We start from the raw sequence: 18,106 nt of genomic DNA, 5'->3' as shown, positions 1-18,106 counted from the left end.
GGGGCTCCGGAAAGGCTCAAAATCATGAAAAGTTCAATTTTTACTTTTTTGCGTTTTCTGAATCTGCAGACTATTACCTTTTAATAGATATATAATTTATTCAATTCCTAAGACTACAACTATTTCTAATTTTTTTTTTTTTTAAATGTGTTCTACATGGGCGTGACCCACTGTGGCGCTGTTAAACTGCTGTCAAATGGTGTTATTATTAACGTCCGTGTTCATCAGGTACATTTTAGTGATGTGAGATAAAGTATGTGTTGTGGCTAATCTGTGATGTTTCAATATATATCGCTGGTGTGATTGTCGAATGTTTCATGTTTATTTACTCTGTCGTTATCTCGAAAATATTCGTAATTAATTCTGTTTCTTGAGTCTCTGTTTTGTTGAAGTATAATAATGAGTAAAAGTAAAGTTATTAGAAATCCTCTGAAGGCTTTTAAGAAAAGGAGAAATGTTGGAAAGCCAAAGGTATTTAGAAATATGGGAATGAAGATAGGTTCTAACATGGTACGAGCGATGCTTGCTTTAGACAAGGAACGCCTTCGGGCTGCAGACAGGGCTGTAAAGAGTCTAGAAATACAAGCAAGAGTAAACAGGAGGAGGAACAAGAGGAAGCTGGAGGAGGAGTTTGCAGAGGATGAAGATAATCCATCCTATGGACCTGGAATGCACTAAAAAGTTAATCCAATCTTTGTCGCTCGATTCCCAAAACTTTTATTTTCTCATACTAATTACATGTTTTCTAAGGATCTTCCAAACATATTTGTTTCAAACTTTCAGTAAATGTTACACAGTACCTTCTGCATAATTTAACACAGCCTTTTTCCAAAAAACTGTATATTTTTGAATATATAAATAAAAAATTGAAAAAAAAATGTTGTGAATTTTCATTACAATTGAAAAAAAATCATCTTTAATAACTGAACTAAAATTTTGTAAAATCCCTGTGTTAAGTTGTAGCCCATATTCCAATAAATAATCTGTAAAAAGATCAACTTCCTACCTCAAGTACTTTGTGAGGAAAGATGTAATTTATAAGCGTTATTTTAACATTGCAAGTATAAGGCGTTCCGGAGCCCCTTAAGCCATCGGGCCACACGAGTTTGCGACTGTCCTGTTCCCATTCTTCCTATGGCCATCCAACGCGGACACTCTGGTAGGCGTCTTCTCTGTGCCACACTGCTCCGTCTGTAACTGGGTACACAGCGACTGCGGTAGTGGGGCTACCCGGCAAAAACTACTCCACTTGATAGGTGCCCTGACGACATCGCCGGCGTGGTTTTCCTTTGACCGAAACGCTGTCTTACTTACAGGGAACGATAGTACGGACATCTGCCGACGGTTTGTATGATTATACTGTAAATTAGACACAGTACGGCGAAATAGAGGTTTATTGTTTTAATTTTGGATACCAGTGTAGTATCGACGGCAATTTAGAGATTTACACCAAATAAATTCACAAACAACGTAGCTGATCCACCACATTAAACAAAAAAATGGCCAAAACACTGTTGCAAAAGCAACGAAAGAAGCACGAAAAATTTAAACGAACGCAAAATCCCCAAGATTGAGGATCTGTCACAGAAGCTCGATACTCAACGAGGACTTCAGTACGAGATGCTCCTAACAGTTTGCAGAACTAAACTTCGTCTGGAACACTAGCAGAAAATCCAGAGAGAGGTTGGTCGTATGTAAAGTATTCTAACGGCAAGACACAATCAATGCCTTCTCTGCGCGATAGCAATGGAAATACTATCGCCGACAATGCTACTAAAGCAGAGTTAGTAAACACAGCCTTCCGAAATAACGTAACAAAAGGAGACGAAGCAAATATTCCAGAATTCGAATCAAGAACAGCTCCTAACATGAGTAACTTAGAAGTAGATATTCTCGAAGTATTGAAGCAACTTAAATCAGCCGACCGGAGTGGCCGTGCGGTTCTAGGCGCTACAGTCTGGAGCCGAGCGACCGCTACGGTCGCAGGTTCGAATCCTGCCTCAGGTATGGATGTGTGTGATGTCCTTAGGTTAGTTAGGTTTAATTAGTTCTAAGTTCTAGGCGACTGATCTCAGAAGTTAAGCTGCATAGTGCTCAGAGCCATTTGAACCATTTTAACTTGAATCACTAAATAAAACCAAATCTCTCGATTCAGACCGTTTGCACATTAGATTCTTTTTAGAGTATGCTGATGTAATAGCGCCATAATTAACAATCATATACAAATGCTCCCTCGATACAAGATCCGTACCCAACCACTGGAAAGCTGCATCATTAACGTTGATATGCAGCAGGATTGTGGAACATTACGAAATACCTCTGAGAGAACGGTTCATTTGCACATAATCAACACGGATTTAGAAAACACCGTTCTCGTAAGACACAAGTATCTTTTTACTCACACGAAGTGCTGAGTGCTATTGACAACGAATTTCAAATTGATTCTGTATTTGCATATTTCCAGAAGGGGTTTGACACTGTAGCTCACAAGCGGCTTGCGTGCTTATGGAATATCGTCTCAGTGGATTGGACTCGTGATTTCCTGTCAGAGAGGTCACATTTCGGAGAAATTGACGGAAAGACATCGTGTATAACAGAAGTGATTTATGGTGATCCCCAAGGTAGTGTTATAGGCCCTCTGCTGTTCCTTTTCTATATAAACGATTTAGGACACAATATAAGCAACCGTCTTAGGTTGTTTGCAGATGATTCTGAAGTCTACCGTCTACTTAAGTCATCAGAAGATCAAAACTAACCGCAAAACGATTTTTTTTAAAAAAAACGTCTGTTTAGTGCGAAAATTGGAAATTGACACTAAATAGTGAAAAGTGTGAGGTCATCCACATGAGTGCTAAAAAGAATCCGTTAAACTTCGGTTACACAATAAATTAATCAAATCTAAAGGATGTAAATTGAACTAAATACCTAGGAATTACAATTACGAACAAGTTTATTTGGAAAGAAACATAGAAAATGCTGTGGGGAAGACGAATCAGAAACTGCGTTTCATTGGCGGAACACTTTGGAATACTGCTGCGTGGTGTGGGATCCTTACCAGATAGGATTAACGAAATACATCGAAAAACTCAAAAATAAGGCAGCACGTTTTGTACTATCGAGAAATAGGGAGAGAGTGTCACGGAAATGATACAGGATTTGGGGTGAACATAATTAAAACCAAGGCGTTTCGGGTTGCGGCCGGATCTTCTCGCGAAATTTCAATCGTGTTCTTCTTGTATAAGCTATTCTGTAAATGTTAAATAAGAGTTCGCACATTTTGGTGCCATATTATCTTCAAATTCCTACTAATGCGTCGGAAATACGGCAGTCTGTAGCTTTGACTTACGTTTTGATAAGATTTCACAGTTCTTACAGCTACTGAAGAATGGTGTTCATTACGCTTGCTTGACAGACAAACGCGTTAACAAAAGCTCCGTTAAGAATAAGAGGCGAGAGAACTTCCAAAAACAATGGAAGATGGTGCGAAACTGTGAGGAGAGCAGAGTGTTCTTAAAAGAGGGCATGTGAGTACTTACCCAGTTCTTGCGAAGTCCGTCCACAGTTTAGTCATGACTTTAACCATCTGCATGTCGTTCTCGGGCCTCTCGCCAATTATTGGAAGGTATGTGTTGTTTGAGAATAAGTATAACAAGTCTTCTGCATGACAGATACCTGTAACATATTGTAAAATTCCACGATAAAGAGTAGGTGGCATATGTGATGGCATATGTGATGGGAACTGCGGATAACGATTTCGGATTCCTGCATATCATGTTACTTCTGCAAGTAGGCTACATAGTAATGCTTTTAATCTCTGTGCGTGTGGTACCGTACTGTCTCATTTTCTTCGTGTTTTATTTATGATACGGAGTATAGGAGTAGGCACCGTTGCTGTAACTGAGTCGTTCCCGAGTTATTCGACAATGCTGGCAAAAGGCGCAAGACACGTTTCGTAGCTAACCACGTGTTGTCCGTAAATTTCCTACTGTCTTGTAGCGTCACTACCCAATCTTTTAGCAAAAGTAATAACAAGAAGTGAGAAAGCTGCCGTGAAGAATTGTATTAGCAGATGCAGCCAGCAACTGCAGTCTGGCGCCATGTGAGTCAAAATAAACATGTCGACGTCACCACACCATGGCAAGCCTCTTGCATTGGGTAACGTGACTAGGGGCCCGGTTTTAGTGTAACAAATGCGCCCTGGAGCGATGTAAGTATGTCTGAATTTTGCGCCAGAAGCATTCGCGTCGCTGGAGTCCAGCAGCACTTTCATGACGTTAGTGACTCGCCTGACAGTGAGACGAATGGGCATCGGCAGCAAAAGCCGTCGGTTCGAGATCGGGCTGCGACTGAGATCCTCTGAGGACTTAGAAGGAAATATTCCCAAGTGTCAATAAACGATCTTGATGAAACTTAATGGGAATGTAGACGGAGCAAAATAGTGTAATACGCATTTATTTGTTTGTGCCCATTTTCACTCTTGAGGTGTAAAACAGACCCCGAAACGTAATTTGGAATTTTAGGTTTAGAGGGAATATCTTCGAGACGATGGTACGTAAACAACGTTTTTCATATGAAAGTCGATATGTACTTAACGTTCCTGAAAACTGTATAAGTAATTACAAAATACCACACCATCTTAAATTAATTATGGAAAAACTTTTGTTACAACATAAATTACACAAACCACATACATCCCTGTGTAATGAAACTGGTTTCAGAAATACCATTACTAGCAATTTTGGCATATCTAAAAAACTGGTTCAAATGGCTCTGAGCACCATGGGACTTAACATCTATGGTCACCAGTCCCCTAGAACTTAGAACTACTTAAACCTAACTAACCTAAGGACATCACACAACACCCTGTCATCACGAGGCAGAGAAGATCCCTGACCACGCCGGGAATCGAACCCGTGGCATATCTAATTAAAGTATCTAAATGTTCATTACAGTTCTATTTATTTTATTTACATTTTTTATACCGTTATTTTACGTGTTCATTACAGTTATATTTATTTTATTTACATTTTTTATACCGTTATTTTACGTTTTGCATTCATGTTTTTTTTGTTTACCATTTCATATACATGTATTTTATTAATCGAAAATAATAAGTAACTCATTACTATGATAAAAATACATTCAATAACGATTATCTGTAAGAAAATGCTTAAAATGTAAAATTTTTTTCATACTACGCACATAAAGTGAATGAGTTTCCTCCAGGTGGGATTCTCAATGGAGAAGACCATATGAAACCAAATTTGGTAGGATTTAGAATGGTCACTGGTGATCCTCTAAATATCCTGACTTGTCAGGCATTTTCCAGTACATTGGTGAGCCTTGAAGAAGCCTTGCTCTACCAAGTGGTAGAGCACTTGCCCGCGAAAGGCGAAGTTCCCGAGTTCGAGTCTCGGTCCGGCACACAGTTTTAATCTGCCAGGAAGTTTCATATCTACGCACACTCCGCTGCAGAGTGAAAATCTCATTCTAGAAACATCTCCCAGGCTGTGGGTAAGCCATGTCTCCGCAATATCCGTTCTTTCAGGGGTGATAGTTCTGCAAGTTTCGCAGGAGAGCTTCTTTAAAGTTTGGAAGCTAGGAGACGAGGTACTGGCAGAAGTTAAGCTGTGAGGACGGCGCTTGAGTCGTGCTTGGGTAGCTCAGATGGTAGAGCACATGCCCGCGAAAGGCAAAATTCCCGAGTTCGAGTCTCGGTCCATCACACAGTTTTAATCTGCCAAGAAGTTTCAAGCCTGTGCGTAGTTTGCCTGTTCCTTCAGAACGGCCGTCTATCGTTAATGTATTCGAACTTGTCAGCCCTGGGAAGAATAAATTTGTTGTAGGTGGTGACGAATTACTCGTTCCTTGGGATTTATGTGAGACGCAGGATAATGACGAAGTTGGAATGAATAATGTAGAAGCACAAACTCGATATCCAGCGGAATTGTGGAGTCTGAGGTAGCAGAAATAAGTGTGGGCAGTACCGAAGTCATTACATATGGAGATGTCAAGAAGGGTGATTTAAATGCAGTAGTATCTGCCCCATTGGCAGTTGTGATGAAGTCAGGAACCTGGTGATTTTTGCGTCGTGGAAAGTGGTATCGCAAACGATGTTATTGTTTTAGATACTACAGGTCATGCACAAGCAGTTGCTTACAGTTGTGTTGCAATTGTAGCCACGGAAACGGTACAGGCTCATATATATCCTCAGAAGCAAGGTGAATGGAGGAAAACGAAGAAAAGACGAGTTCATAGAGTGATTAACCTAGTCAACAGGGCATAATCTGTTGAAGAGTGTATGCCAGAAGTTCAGAATGTAGCGCGAGCACTAGTACTGGCTCACAGATTTGCAAGGCAAGGTGATAACTTGCGCAGCGAGCTGTTTACAGCGCCCATGAAGTATGATCTCATAGATGAGTGTGAAGTGGGTGAAGGAAGCAAGCGAGCCTGAAAGTGAACATTCAGACTGGACACCATACCAAAGTTAGCCTTCGGTGAAAGAAAGCAGATGCCAGTATAGAGCTGTCATGAGTGCGTCTGTTGTACAAAACATACCAGTCAAACCGTGTACAAATAAATTAAGGGATAAGGTGCATTGTGTAGTGGCACCAGCGACCAGAAGTTGTTTTGGCTGAGCGGGATTACAGCAATACAAAGCATTTCAAGGAGAATTCTGTTTGTAAAAGGGCGAGACAGTGGCAGCCGTAAGTGATACTATTCGACTATATATTGCGAATTGTATCGCAGTGTGCGGTTTTGAGAATATGTTGTGTTCAGAAGCGTAAAGAGAACTGTGGTCGCAATAACACAGTTGCGAAAATTATTCCAAAACACAAGATTGAAAAACTAACTGATAGATAGACGAAATGCCAGCCTTAAGTATTTAATGAAGCCAGGTCACGTTTTATTGATACTGTTGTGTTATGGATAATTTATTGAGAATGGAAGAGTGCCATTTTTAGTTTGTAAGTGTGAAATGAAGAGTTGGAAGCTTTTTTTCCCTAAGTGTGGCTCATGGCAAGAGACCTAGCCCTGAAATACCTGTATGTTTCGTAATATTCTAGTGAATAAGCAAGGCAAGGGTACTTGGAGAGATGTTGTGAGATTAAGCACTACAAGAAAGCGACAGAAAATAGTTCAGGGTGTTTTTAAAGTTTAATGTAAGTAAGTTTATAGTAATTAAGAGTAGCCAATCTAGGAGTATAAAGTTGTTTTACAGATTAAGGGTAAATGTAATTTCAATATAGAAAGCCGCCATAAAATACTGCATTGGCAGCGGCAAGTCAGTAGCTGCTACGTGGCGACATGTGTGTCAGAATAAACATAAAGGAAATTGTGAGATGAGGCCAACCACCCTCAGCGGAAAACTGCTGCGGACCTGTTACGGGCAACGTGTCTAGGTGCCAGGTCTTAGGTAAACAGGTGCGCCCTGGAGGAATATAAATATGTTTGAATTTTGAGGCACAAGAATTCCTGTCGCCAGAGTCCAGCAACACAACGAGAACGCCAGGGCCAGGGTGAGCAGCGAGATGACTAGGCATCACTGTCAGAAGCCATGGGTTCGAGACTGAGCTGCGCCTGTCGCCGCTAGCACTGAGCTCCTTCGCGGAGTTAGTACCGCAGCACCATTAAGCTGCCGGCGGCACCTGCTTCCACCAGCACTGAGTTCCCTCCTCGGAGCGTAGTGCCACAGTGCCAGGCACTGTCCGACTCCCGCTAGAGAGCAGTGGGTCGAGTCCCACGCGCAGCTATCTCCGTGAACACGTGTAGAGCCGGCAGGTCATATCAGGCACCATCGCTGACGGAGCAGTATTTTGTCACTAAGACGTCTCGACCATGGCCTGCAGAGGCCACTGACCCTCCACGGCTGTGCCATCGGTGTTATGGGGCTCCTAAGCAGCATCCTCTCACCAGGACGGAAGCCTCCGCCTGTACGTCAGTGCCAGCCAAGGTCAACAGAATGACGCAGTTTCTGCCTCGCTGAATCGTGTCAAAGCATGTACCGCTAGATTAAAACTGTGTGCCGGACCGAGACTCAATCTGCCAGGAAGTTTCGTATCAGCGCACACTCCGCTGCAGCGTGAAAATCTCATTTTGGAAGCCTTCTTTATTGTCAGTTGTGTTTCCACCGGGTCGGCCGTCCGGCCTGCGACCACCACTTGCGCCTCCGAGTGCAACTGCGCTCTTGTCTTGCCTGCAATGACTGCCGTTCATCCAAACCCAGTGGTCACCGAAGAGGTTCTTATTGTCTGTGCATACGCTGCGTTTAGCCAAGTACAATGTAAAACCACTGGTTTCCATGAAGACTCGTCTTGCTATGAATGTTACTCATTTACAGCATCATTTTCATTTATGTATGTTTTACATAACTGATAAATATTTGACTGATACAAATGTACAATTTTAGATTTGCGTCTAGAGAGACAATATAGTGAAGACAGAGGAGAGTGGGAAAATTTTAAATTGTGTTTCTTTCTGGAATAATAAAAAAGCAGCAGCTTCACCTATTTGACGACAACTGTATGTACTTGGTGTCTGATTGTGTTTTATCACTGTACAATAGTTTAAGCTTTAAAGGATAATTTTCTAATGAAAGTAATCTCCAATAGTTAACATTCTACATTCGTATATGTTTTTAAATACACACTCTGTAACAACACGAATACTATCTGAAGTCGCGACTAACATTCGTAAACTACAATGTATCTCGTTTAGGTAGCACGTACTGATTAAGAGGATAACTGACTGAAAATGCTTAAGGTATACTTCACATACTCAAACAATACAGAACACATTCGTTGTGCCTGCCCCACTATACGATAGGAGAACATTGTATGTGTCCATGAAATTTGTTGTGTTTTAACTTGCTATACTGTGCATACAACAGCAGGCAAGTAGCAATGACTGCATTTAAGGTTTATATAAAAATATTAAGTGTTTCTACTAGTTGGTCTATGGATGTTGTAGAGAAAGGAAGCCTAATTTAACCAAAGTGAAAAAGTTCAACAATCGATGTTACGACGTACAAACACATAGTGTAAACTAGTTGTTACGGTATTGGAAGATTACACATATTTTTGACAAATAGTACTCGTTCATCGACATATCTGTCAAAGGGTCACGCAGCACTGAAGACAAACAAAATTCCGCCATTCATTTACACCGTTTTCCTAAGAAAGGTCTTCTCTTCAGCATAAAGGGCCATAAGAAATTATACATTTGAATATTAGATATGAGCCTGTCTCTAACTAAAGTAGCCCTATCAACACTAAAGCATTTTTTCTTCTGAGCATAATTCAAAAATTGTATTCATAAGAAACAAAATTTATTGGAAAAAAGAAATATATCAGTATGCTATATCCACTGTTCCTCCCTGTTTGATGCACGAATGCTGACTTTGGAAAGCAACTAAAATTATCATATCTCTCACAATGTGAATCTATACAGAAAAGAAAATATATGTGTTTTTAAATTAAGAACATTTTAAAGTAATTTCATTTCAGACATTAATTAACGTTCTTGTAAACAAGTACCGTCACGATCTTTAGTATAAAGCATAGATTGGTTAAAAATTCTTATTTCTCTTCAGCAATTAAAGGATCTGCTTTATCTTCTTACCGAAATCTTCTTGTATTCCCATCATATGATGCATCCGCAGCTTCCCTTTATATGAAAAGAGATAATAATAGACCGGAGCTGTGTCTTTATACTTCCTAATAGCTTCATCTGTGTTCCAGACAAAGAAGGCATCCGAAAATAACTGAAAAAGAAAAAACAAATGAAAATTTTAGCGGCAATAATGGATACTTATATGAATAACCATCAAATTGTCTCTGCTATTTATTTGTCACTTATTGTGTTATGAAATAACTTTGTTAACATGGGACATTCCCCGGAATTCTCTTTGACATGCCGCTGACTGGCATTACTTCCCATGAAAGGGAAATTAATGAAACATTTTCGGATAAGGAACGAGTTAAAAGACATTATTAAGTCAATAGGAGAAAAATATGTATAATGTTCTACAGGCACAGGCGCTGCGCAGATCGCACGTAAATGCTATGTAGTTTGTATTACGACATTTTAGGCATCCTTTTACACAGCATAGAGCTTTGTTATAAAACTACACTGAAATAAGTGCTGTCTTAATTGGAATAACGTACTTAAAGTACGGAAGCAATATATTTCATGTCCGATGAAATAGCTAAATTTAAGCGACTCAGGTCTCGTTACAGCTGGCTAAACCCAACAGAATGCACCTAGCAGTGGTCAATTTTCTGGCATGTAGTTAGACTCAAATACTGAACAGGGCAGTTACATCATATTGATCATTGCTCAGTTAGCTAGTTCATTGGTGGTTGTGAAGCATTGTTACAAGCCCACTTAATATATACTCCTGGAAATGGAAAAAAGAACACATTGACACCGGTGTGTCAGACCCACCATACTTGCTCCGGACACTGCGAGAGGGCTGTACAAGCAATGATCACACGCACGGCACAGCGGACACACCAGGAACCGCGGTGTTGGCCGTTGAATGGCGCTAGTTGCGCAGCATTTGTGCACCGCCGCCGTCAGTGTCAGCCAGTTTGCCGTGGCATACGGAGCTCCATCGCAGTCTTTAACACTGGTAGCATGCCGCGACAGCGTGGACGTGAACCGAATGTGCAGTTGACGGACTTTGAGCGAGGGCGTATAGTGGGCATGCGGGAGGCCGGGTGGACGTACCGCCGAATTGCTCAACACGTGGGGCGTGAGGTCTCCACAGTACATAGATGTTGTCGCCAGTGGTCGGCGGAAGGTGTACGTGCCCGTCGACCTGGGACCGGACCGCAGCGACGCACGGATGCACGCCAAGACCGTAGGATCCTACGCAGTGCCGTAGGGGACCGCACCGCCACTTCCCAGCAAATTAGGGACACTGTTGCTCCTGGGGTATCGGCGAGGACCATTCACAACCGTCTCCATCAAGCTGGGCTACGGTCCCACACACCGTTAGGCCGTCTTCCTCTCACGCCCCAACATCGTGCAGCCCGCCTCCAGTGGTGTCGCGACAGGCGTGAATGGAGGGACGAATGGAGACGTGTCGTCTTCAGCGATGAGAGTCGCTTCTGCCTTGGTGCCAATGATGGTCGTATGCGTGTTTGGCGCCGTGCAGGTGAGCGCCACAATCAGGACTGCATACGACCGAGGCACACAGGGCCAACACCCAGCATCATGGTGTGGGGAGCGATCTCCTACACTGGCCGTACACCACTGGTGATCGTCGAGGGGACACTGAATAGTGCACGGTACATCCAAACCGTCATCGAACCCATCGTTCTACCATTCCTAGACCGGCAAGGGAACTTGCTGTTCCATCAGGACAATGCACGTCCGCATGTATCCCGTGCCACCCAACGTGCTCTAGAAGGTGTAAGTCAACTACCCTGGCCAGCAATATTTCCGGATCTGTCCCCCATTGAGCATGTTTGGGACTGGATGAAGCGTCGTCTCACGCGGTCTGCACGTCCAGCACGAACGCTGGTCCAACTGAGGCGCCAGGTGGAAATGGCATGGCAAGCCGTTCCACAGGACTACATCCAGCATCTCTACGACCGTCTCCATGGGAGAATAGCAGCCTGCATTGCTGCGAAAGGTGGATATACACCGTACTAGTGCCGACATTGTGCATGCTCTGTTGCCTGTGTCTATGTGCCTGTGGTTCTGTCAGTGTGATCATGTGATGTATCTGACCCCAGGAATGTGTCAATAAAGTTTCCCCTTCCTGGGACAATGAATTCACGGTGTTCTTATTTCAATTTCCAGGAGTGTCTTTTCCCTAAGGAGTGACTCTGAAGATAGCAAAGACAAATTCTGCCAGACAATGAAGACAAAGCTCTCTAAATAACACCCTGGGTACTAAGGAAAGAAATGGATATTTCACAGTGGAAACAGGAAGCTAATACAACAAGAAGACCGAGGCAGGTGCCAACTAGAACGGAAAATCGGGAGTATGTGCACGCAAAGCCATGTGCCCAGGTGAGTATGTTGATTATCTATCTCAAGAGAATTGTTGTTACTAAGTCGTCTCAGTGAGATACCTTATAGTTGTTATAGCTGTGCATATCCACGATCAGTAGGTAACCGTATTAATGCTGACTTTGCGAACAAATTCCTGCTCCAATCCAGCTAACAGAGGGTGTAGCTGCGAACTTGTGCAGCATAAATACAGTGACAATGTTACGATTTTCGTCTCTGTTGCATTACGACCAGTCAGTATTAATAATTATTAATTTTTAAGTAATTATTACCATCCTTTCGGGATTGAGTACCGCTATGTTGGTTTGACTGCGCAGTGCTCTGGAGACGAAAGGTGCGTTGTCGCCACGTGCAAGGGCTAAAAATGGCGGTCTTCCGGTTTTCCCGGTCTTCCCGGTTTTCTGTACATTTACACGAAAGTCCTGCGCCTGTCTTACCACCAGCTGCCTCACGCCTGAGCCATTTCTACTTCTTTTACATTAACACAGTTCAGTTACTTAATTAAGGAAAGCCACCCCAAGTCGACAACTGTCCTAAGACACTCCGTGCATTGGAGTATTTACTTCATTGCATGACTGCTATTTGTGTATCTCGTATAATATGGTCTGAGATGACAAAAGTCGTGTGATACCTCCAATATCGTATCGGACTTAATTTTGCCTGGCGTAGTGCATCGACTCCACGTGGCTTGGACTGAACAAGTCGTCGGAAGTCCGCCGCAGGAATACCGAGCCATGCTGCCTCTACACCCTTGCATAATTGTGAAAGTGTCGGCTGTTCACGGTGTAGTGCACGAGCTGTGACCGCGATTATGTCCCGCAAGTGTTCGATGGGACGTATGTCGGGCGGTATGAGTGGACAAATCATTCATTCAAATTATGCAGAATGTTCTTGAAACCAATCACGAACAATTGCGGCCCACTAACATGACATCGTTGTTTGGAGACATAAAGTTCATGATTGGCTGCTGATGGTCTCCAGGTACCGAAGATAAACATTACCAGTCCATGATTGGTTCCGTTGGACAGTGGACCCAGTTCGTTCCATGTAAACACAGCCCACAGCCACCACCAATTTGCACAGTGCCTTGTTGACAACTTGGGTCGATGTCTTCGTGGCGTCTGCGCCACACTGTAACCTTACTATCATCCCTTATCACCTGAAATCGGGGCTGAGTTGACCAGGTCACGGTTTCCCAGCTGTCTAGGGTCCATCTCATATGATCATGAATCCAGGAGAGGTACTGCCGGCCATGTCGTGCTGTTAGGAAAGGTACACCCATCGGTCGTCTGCTACCATAGACCGTTAACACCAAATTTCGATGCGTTATCCTAAGGGATACGTTCATCGTACGTCTCACATTGGTTTCTGTGGTTATATCACGCAGTGTTGCTTGTCTGTTAATACTGATAGCTCTACACAAACGCCACTGTTGTCGGTTGTTACCTGAAGGCTGACGGCCATTACACTGTTTTCGGTGAGAGGCAAAGCCTAGAATTTAGTATTCTTGGCACACTGTTGACACTGTGCATCTCGGGATATTTAATTCCCTAACGATATCTACATCTACATCCATACTCCGCAAGCCACCTGACAGTGTGTGGCGGAGTGTACCTTGAGTACCTCTATCGGTTCTCCCTTCTATTCCAGTCTCGTATTGTTCGTGGAAAGAAGGATTGTCGGTATGCCTCTGTATGGGCTCTAATCTCTCTGATTTTATCCTCATGGTCTCTTCGCGGGATATACGTAGCAATATACTGCTTGACTCCTCGGTGAAGGTATGTTCTCGAAACTTCAACAAAAGCCCGTAAAGAGCTACTGAGCGTCTCTCCCGCAGAGTCTTCCACTGGAGTTTATCTATCATCTCCGTAACGCTTTCGCGATTACTAAATGATCCTGCAACGAAGCGCGCTGCTCTCCGTTGGATCTTCTCTATCTCTTCTATCAATCCTACCTGGTACGGATCCCACACTGCTGAGCATTTCCTTAGGATTCTTCCAACGAATCTCAGTCGGGCATTTGCTTTACCGACGATCAACTTTATATGATGATTCCATTTTAAATCACTCCTAATGCGTACTCCCAAATAATTTATGGAATTAACTGCTTCCAGTTGCTGACCTGCTGTATTGTAGTTAAATGATAAGGGATCTTTCTTTCTATGTATTCGCAGCACATTACACTTGTCTACATTGAGATTCAATTGCCATTCCCTGCACCATGCGTCAATTCGCTGCAGATCCTCCTGCATTTCAGTACAGTTTTCCATTGTTACAACCTCTCGATATACCCCAGCATCATCCGTAAAAAGCCTCAGTGAACTTCCGATGTCACCCACAAGGTCATTTATGTATACAGTGAATAGCAACGGTCCTACGACACTCACCTGCGGCACACCTGAAATCACTCTTACTTCGGAAGACTTCTCTCCTTTGAGAATGACATGCTGCGTTCTGTTATCTAGGAATACTTCAATCCAATCACACAATTGGTCTGATAGTCCATATGCTTTTACTTTGTTCATTAAACGACTGTGGGGAAATGTATCGAACGCCTTGCGGAAGTCAAGAAACACGGCAGCTACCTGGCAACCCGTGTCTATGGCCCTCTGAGTCTCGTGGACGAACATCGCGAGCTGGGTTTCACATGATCGTCTTTTTCGAAACCCATGCTGATTCCTACAGAGTAGATTTCTAGTCTCCAGAAAAGTCATTACATTCGAACACAATACGTGTTCCAAAATTCTACAACTGATAGACGTTAGAGATATAGGTCTATAGTTTTGCACATCTGTTCGACGTCCCTTCTTGAAAACGGGGATGACCTGTGCCCTTTTCCAATCCTTTGGAACGCTACGCTCTTCTAGAGACCAACGGTACACCGCTCCAAGAAGGGGGGCAAGTTCCTTCGCGTACTCTGTGTAAAATCGAACTGGTACTCATCAGGTCCAGCAGCCTTTCCTCTTTTGAGAGATTTTAATTGTTTCTCTATCCCCCTGTCGTCTGTTTCGATATCTACCATTTTGTCATCTGTGCGACAATCTAGAGAAGAAACTACAGTGCAGTTTTCCTCTGTGAAACAGCTTTGGAAAAAGACATTTAGTATTTCGGCCTTTAGTCTGTCATCCTCTGTTTCAGTACCAGTTTGGTCACAGAGTGTCTGGACATTTTGTTTTGATCCACCTACCGCTTTGACATAAGACCAAAATTTCTTCAAATTTTCTGCTAAGTCAGTACATAGATCTTCACTTTCGAATTCATTGAACGCCTCTCGCATAGCCCTCCTCACACTACATTTCGCTTCGCGTAATTTTTGTTTGTCTGCAAGGCTTTGGCTATGTTTATGTTTGCTGTGAAGTTCCCTTTGCTTCCGCAGGAGTTTTCTAACTCGGTTGTTGTACCACGGTGGCTCTTTTCCATCTCTTACAATCTTGCTTGGCACATACTCATCTAACACATATTGTACGATTGTTTTGAACTTTGTCCACTGATCGTCAACACTATCTGTACTTGAGACAAAACTTTTGTGTTGAGCCGTCAGGTACTCTGTGATCTGCTTTTTGTCACTTTTTCTAAACAGAAAAATCTTCCTACCCTTTTTAATATTCCTATTTACGGCTGAAATCATCGATGCCGTAACCGCTTTATGATCGTTGATTCCCTGTTCTGCGTTAACTGTTTCAAATAGCTCGGGTCTGTTTGTCACCAGAAGGTCTAATATGTTATCGCCACGAGTCGGTTCTCTGTTTAACTGCTCAAGGTAGTTTTCAGATAAAGCACTTAAAAAAATTTCACTGGATTCTTTGTCCCTGCCACCCGTTATGAACGTTTGAGTCTCCCAGTCTATATCCGGCAAATTAAAATCTCCACCCAGAACTATAACATGGTGGGGAAATCTACTCGAAATATTTTCCAAATTATCCTTCAGGTGCTCTGCCACAAGAGCTGCTGAGCCAGGGGGCGTATAGAGACATCCAATTACCATGTCTGAGCCTGCTTTAACCGTGACCTTCACCTAAATTATTTCACATTTCGGAATGTCCCATGCATCTAGCTTCAACTACCATTCTGCATTCAAATTATGTTAATTGCCATCGTGTGGCCATAACAACATCGGAAACCTTTCCACATGAATAACCTGAGTACAGATGACATCTCTGCTAACGCACTGACCTTCTATATCTTGTTTATGTGATACTGCCACTGTCTGTATATGTGCATACTGCTGTCCCATGTCTTGTGTCACTCCAGTTTAATATAAACTGATCCTCTTAAATGTGTTTACAAGTACACAAAGCAACACTTGGAGGATTAAGATATATAGGACTAAGTGATCTAACATCATGATGAATTACACAGTAGAATTCATAAATGAGCCGTATGAGAAACATTTAAAGGTATGCAACATGTGGTAACAACACATATCACGACTTTATTTATAAAGGTGCCCCCGTTTCTTATAGTTATGCTGTGGATAAATCTTGCGCCCTATAGCAGGGACTTCTCATAACCGTGAGGTTCCTATTGAGCAGTTATAACGTTTACCATTAACTGTTACCTGCAGCTGCACTCGCATATCAATAGCTTTCATACGATGAGCAATGATGATTAAGAAAGCTACCGTAAGTACAATAACACCAGCTGCCTTCATGTGTCTGCCAGATGGGGTAAGCACAGTTCGTGATGTGCGGCATGCTCTCCCCCCCCCCCCCCCCCCCCCCAAAGCTGTCTCTAAGCATAATGCGCACGAGCAGTGCATACAGAGGGGCATGGGGAGGAGTACAACAAATAGGATGCAAGTATGGATTAAACCCACTGAGGATTGCATAAGCATTGTATCCATTACTTTGGACTGTATCACGTAGCATAAATCAACCAATAAAAGCATTTTCACAAATATGATAAAGATCAAAAGTCAAAGAGAAAAAAGCTTTTCCAGAGAGTAAATATTCGTTCCCTAATTCGCGTAATACTTTAAATCAGCAAGTACCTTGTTCTACACACTTTCTAAAGTAGCCTATGTTCTGTCTCAGCGTTCAAGCTACCTACATACAAAATTGTATCAAAATCGGTTCAGCGTGTTAATAGTGAAAATGTAAGACAGGATCACTTCCACATTTATAATATTAGCATGGATAATACTTTCAATTACAATATCTTTTTTCCCTCGTCTAATTTTGATGAAGTGAAGCCTAATGGTGCGCAAGCTACACTAAAGTTACAAAATTGCGTCTGATCACCCTATGAAGCGAATTAGCGCTTTCACACAGAAAAACAGAGAGGTACTACGGTTTCAGATTTTCTTCGGTATCCGGTTTTGATGACATAAAACCTACACGGTGCCCTTAAATATGCTGAAGTTACGTGTGATAACTTCCTAAAAAGTCATTTAGTAGTAGTTGATTAACCTTGTGCAAACATATTGAAAGGCATTCACGACCGATTTACAGATATATTATTAGAATATACTATCTATGTGCCACTGAGTGCCATATCGTCTAAATTTCCATAAATATCAAGCCTAATTTTAGTTCTAGTTTGCATCACAAAGGACAAAAGCGCAACCCACATCTAAATACTGACCTTCAAGTCAACCTGTCAGGGATTACACTTTATTGTCTCTTCTAGGTTATGTGAAGTTAGAGATGTGAAGTTAGAGATCACAGGAGGAGGGAGGACCTACTGGTATGCACAATGTGATGAAGTTTAACAAACTATTTAGCTGCCATGAAAACATTTATTCACAAAGATTGAGCGTGTTCCTGAACTGCATTTAGACATGGGAAGAATAACTCCGAAAGTGTGACAGGAGTTGAAAAGATTGTGGGACAAAAATGTGGGGTCGCTTCAGAGATATGAAGGTCCACCTTGTTTCTTTTTTTTTCTTTTTCTTTTTCTAAATGGAATGCTATAGTTTGGTACTTGTTTTCTGATAGCCGCTATCGAGACGAATCCAATGATGTGTAACAGTAAGGTGTTTGAAGGTCAACGAAGGTCACAAAGGTTGCATGAAATTTCATTTACAGAAGGTGTTCGAAGTGATGACCACTGGTATCAGTGCAGTGCTGCAATAATGGATTGAG

The 18,106-nt window shown here is 42.4% G+C and overlaps 1 protein-coding gene across 1 annotated transcript in view; it reads right to left on the bottom strand.

The window, feature by feature from the left end:
• LOC126174808 (venom carboxylesterase-6-like) overlaps positions 1-18,106 on the bottom strand; it is a 190,412-nt gene that overhangs the window by 15,549 nt on the left and 156,757 nt on the right. Inside the window, exons 8-9 of the mRNA XM_049921183.1 lie at positions 9,622-9,763; positions 3,537-3,672 (exon numbers count right to left, since the gene is read on the bottom strand). Of these exons, the coding sequence (XP_049777140.1) occupies positions 3,537-3,672; positions 9,622-9,763 (278 nt within the window). The remainder of the gene's footprint in view (positions 1-3,536; positions 3,673-9,621; positions 9,764-18,106) is intronic.

This window comes from Schistocerca cancellata, chromosome 3, assembly GCF_023864275.1.
Source record: "Schistocerca cancellata isolate TAMUIC-IGC-003103 chromosome 3, iqSchCanc2.1, whole genome shotgun sequence".
Taxonomy (NCBI): Eukaryota; Metazoa; Arthropoda; class Insecta; order Orthoptera; family Acrididae; genus Schistocerca; species Schistocerca cancellata.
The sequence above is the reverse complement of the archived record's forward strand: the minus strand, read 5'-3'. Positions and strand labels throughout refer to the sequence as shown.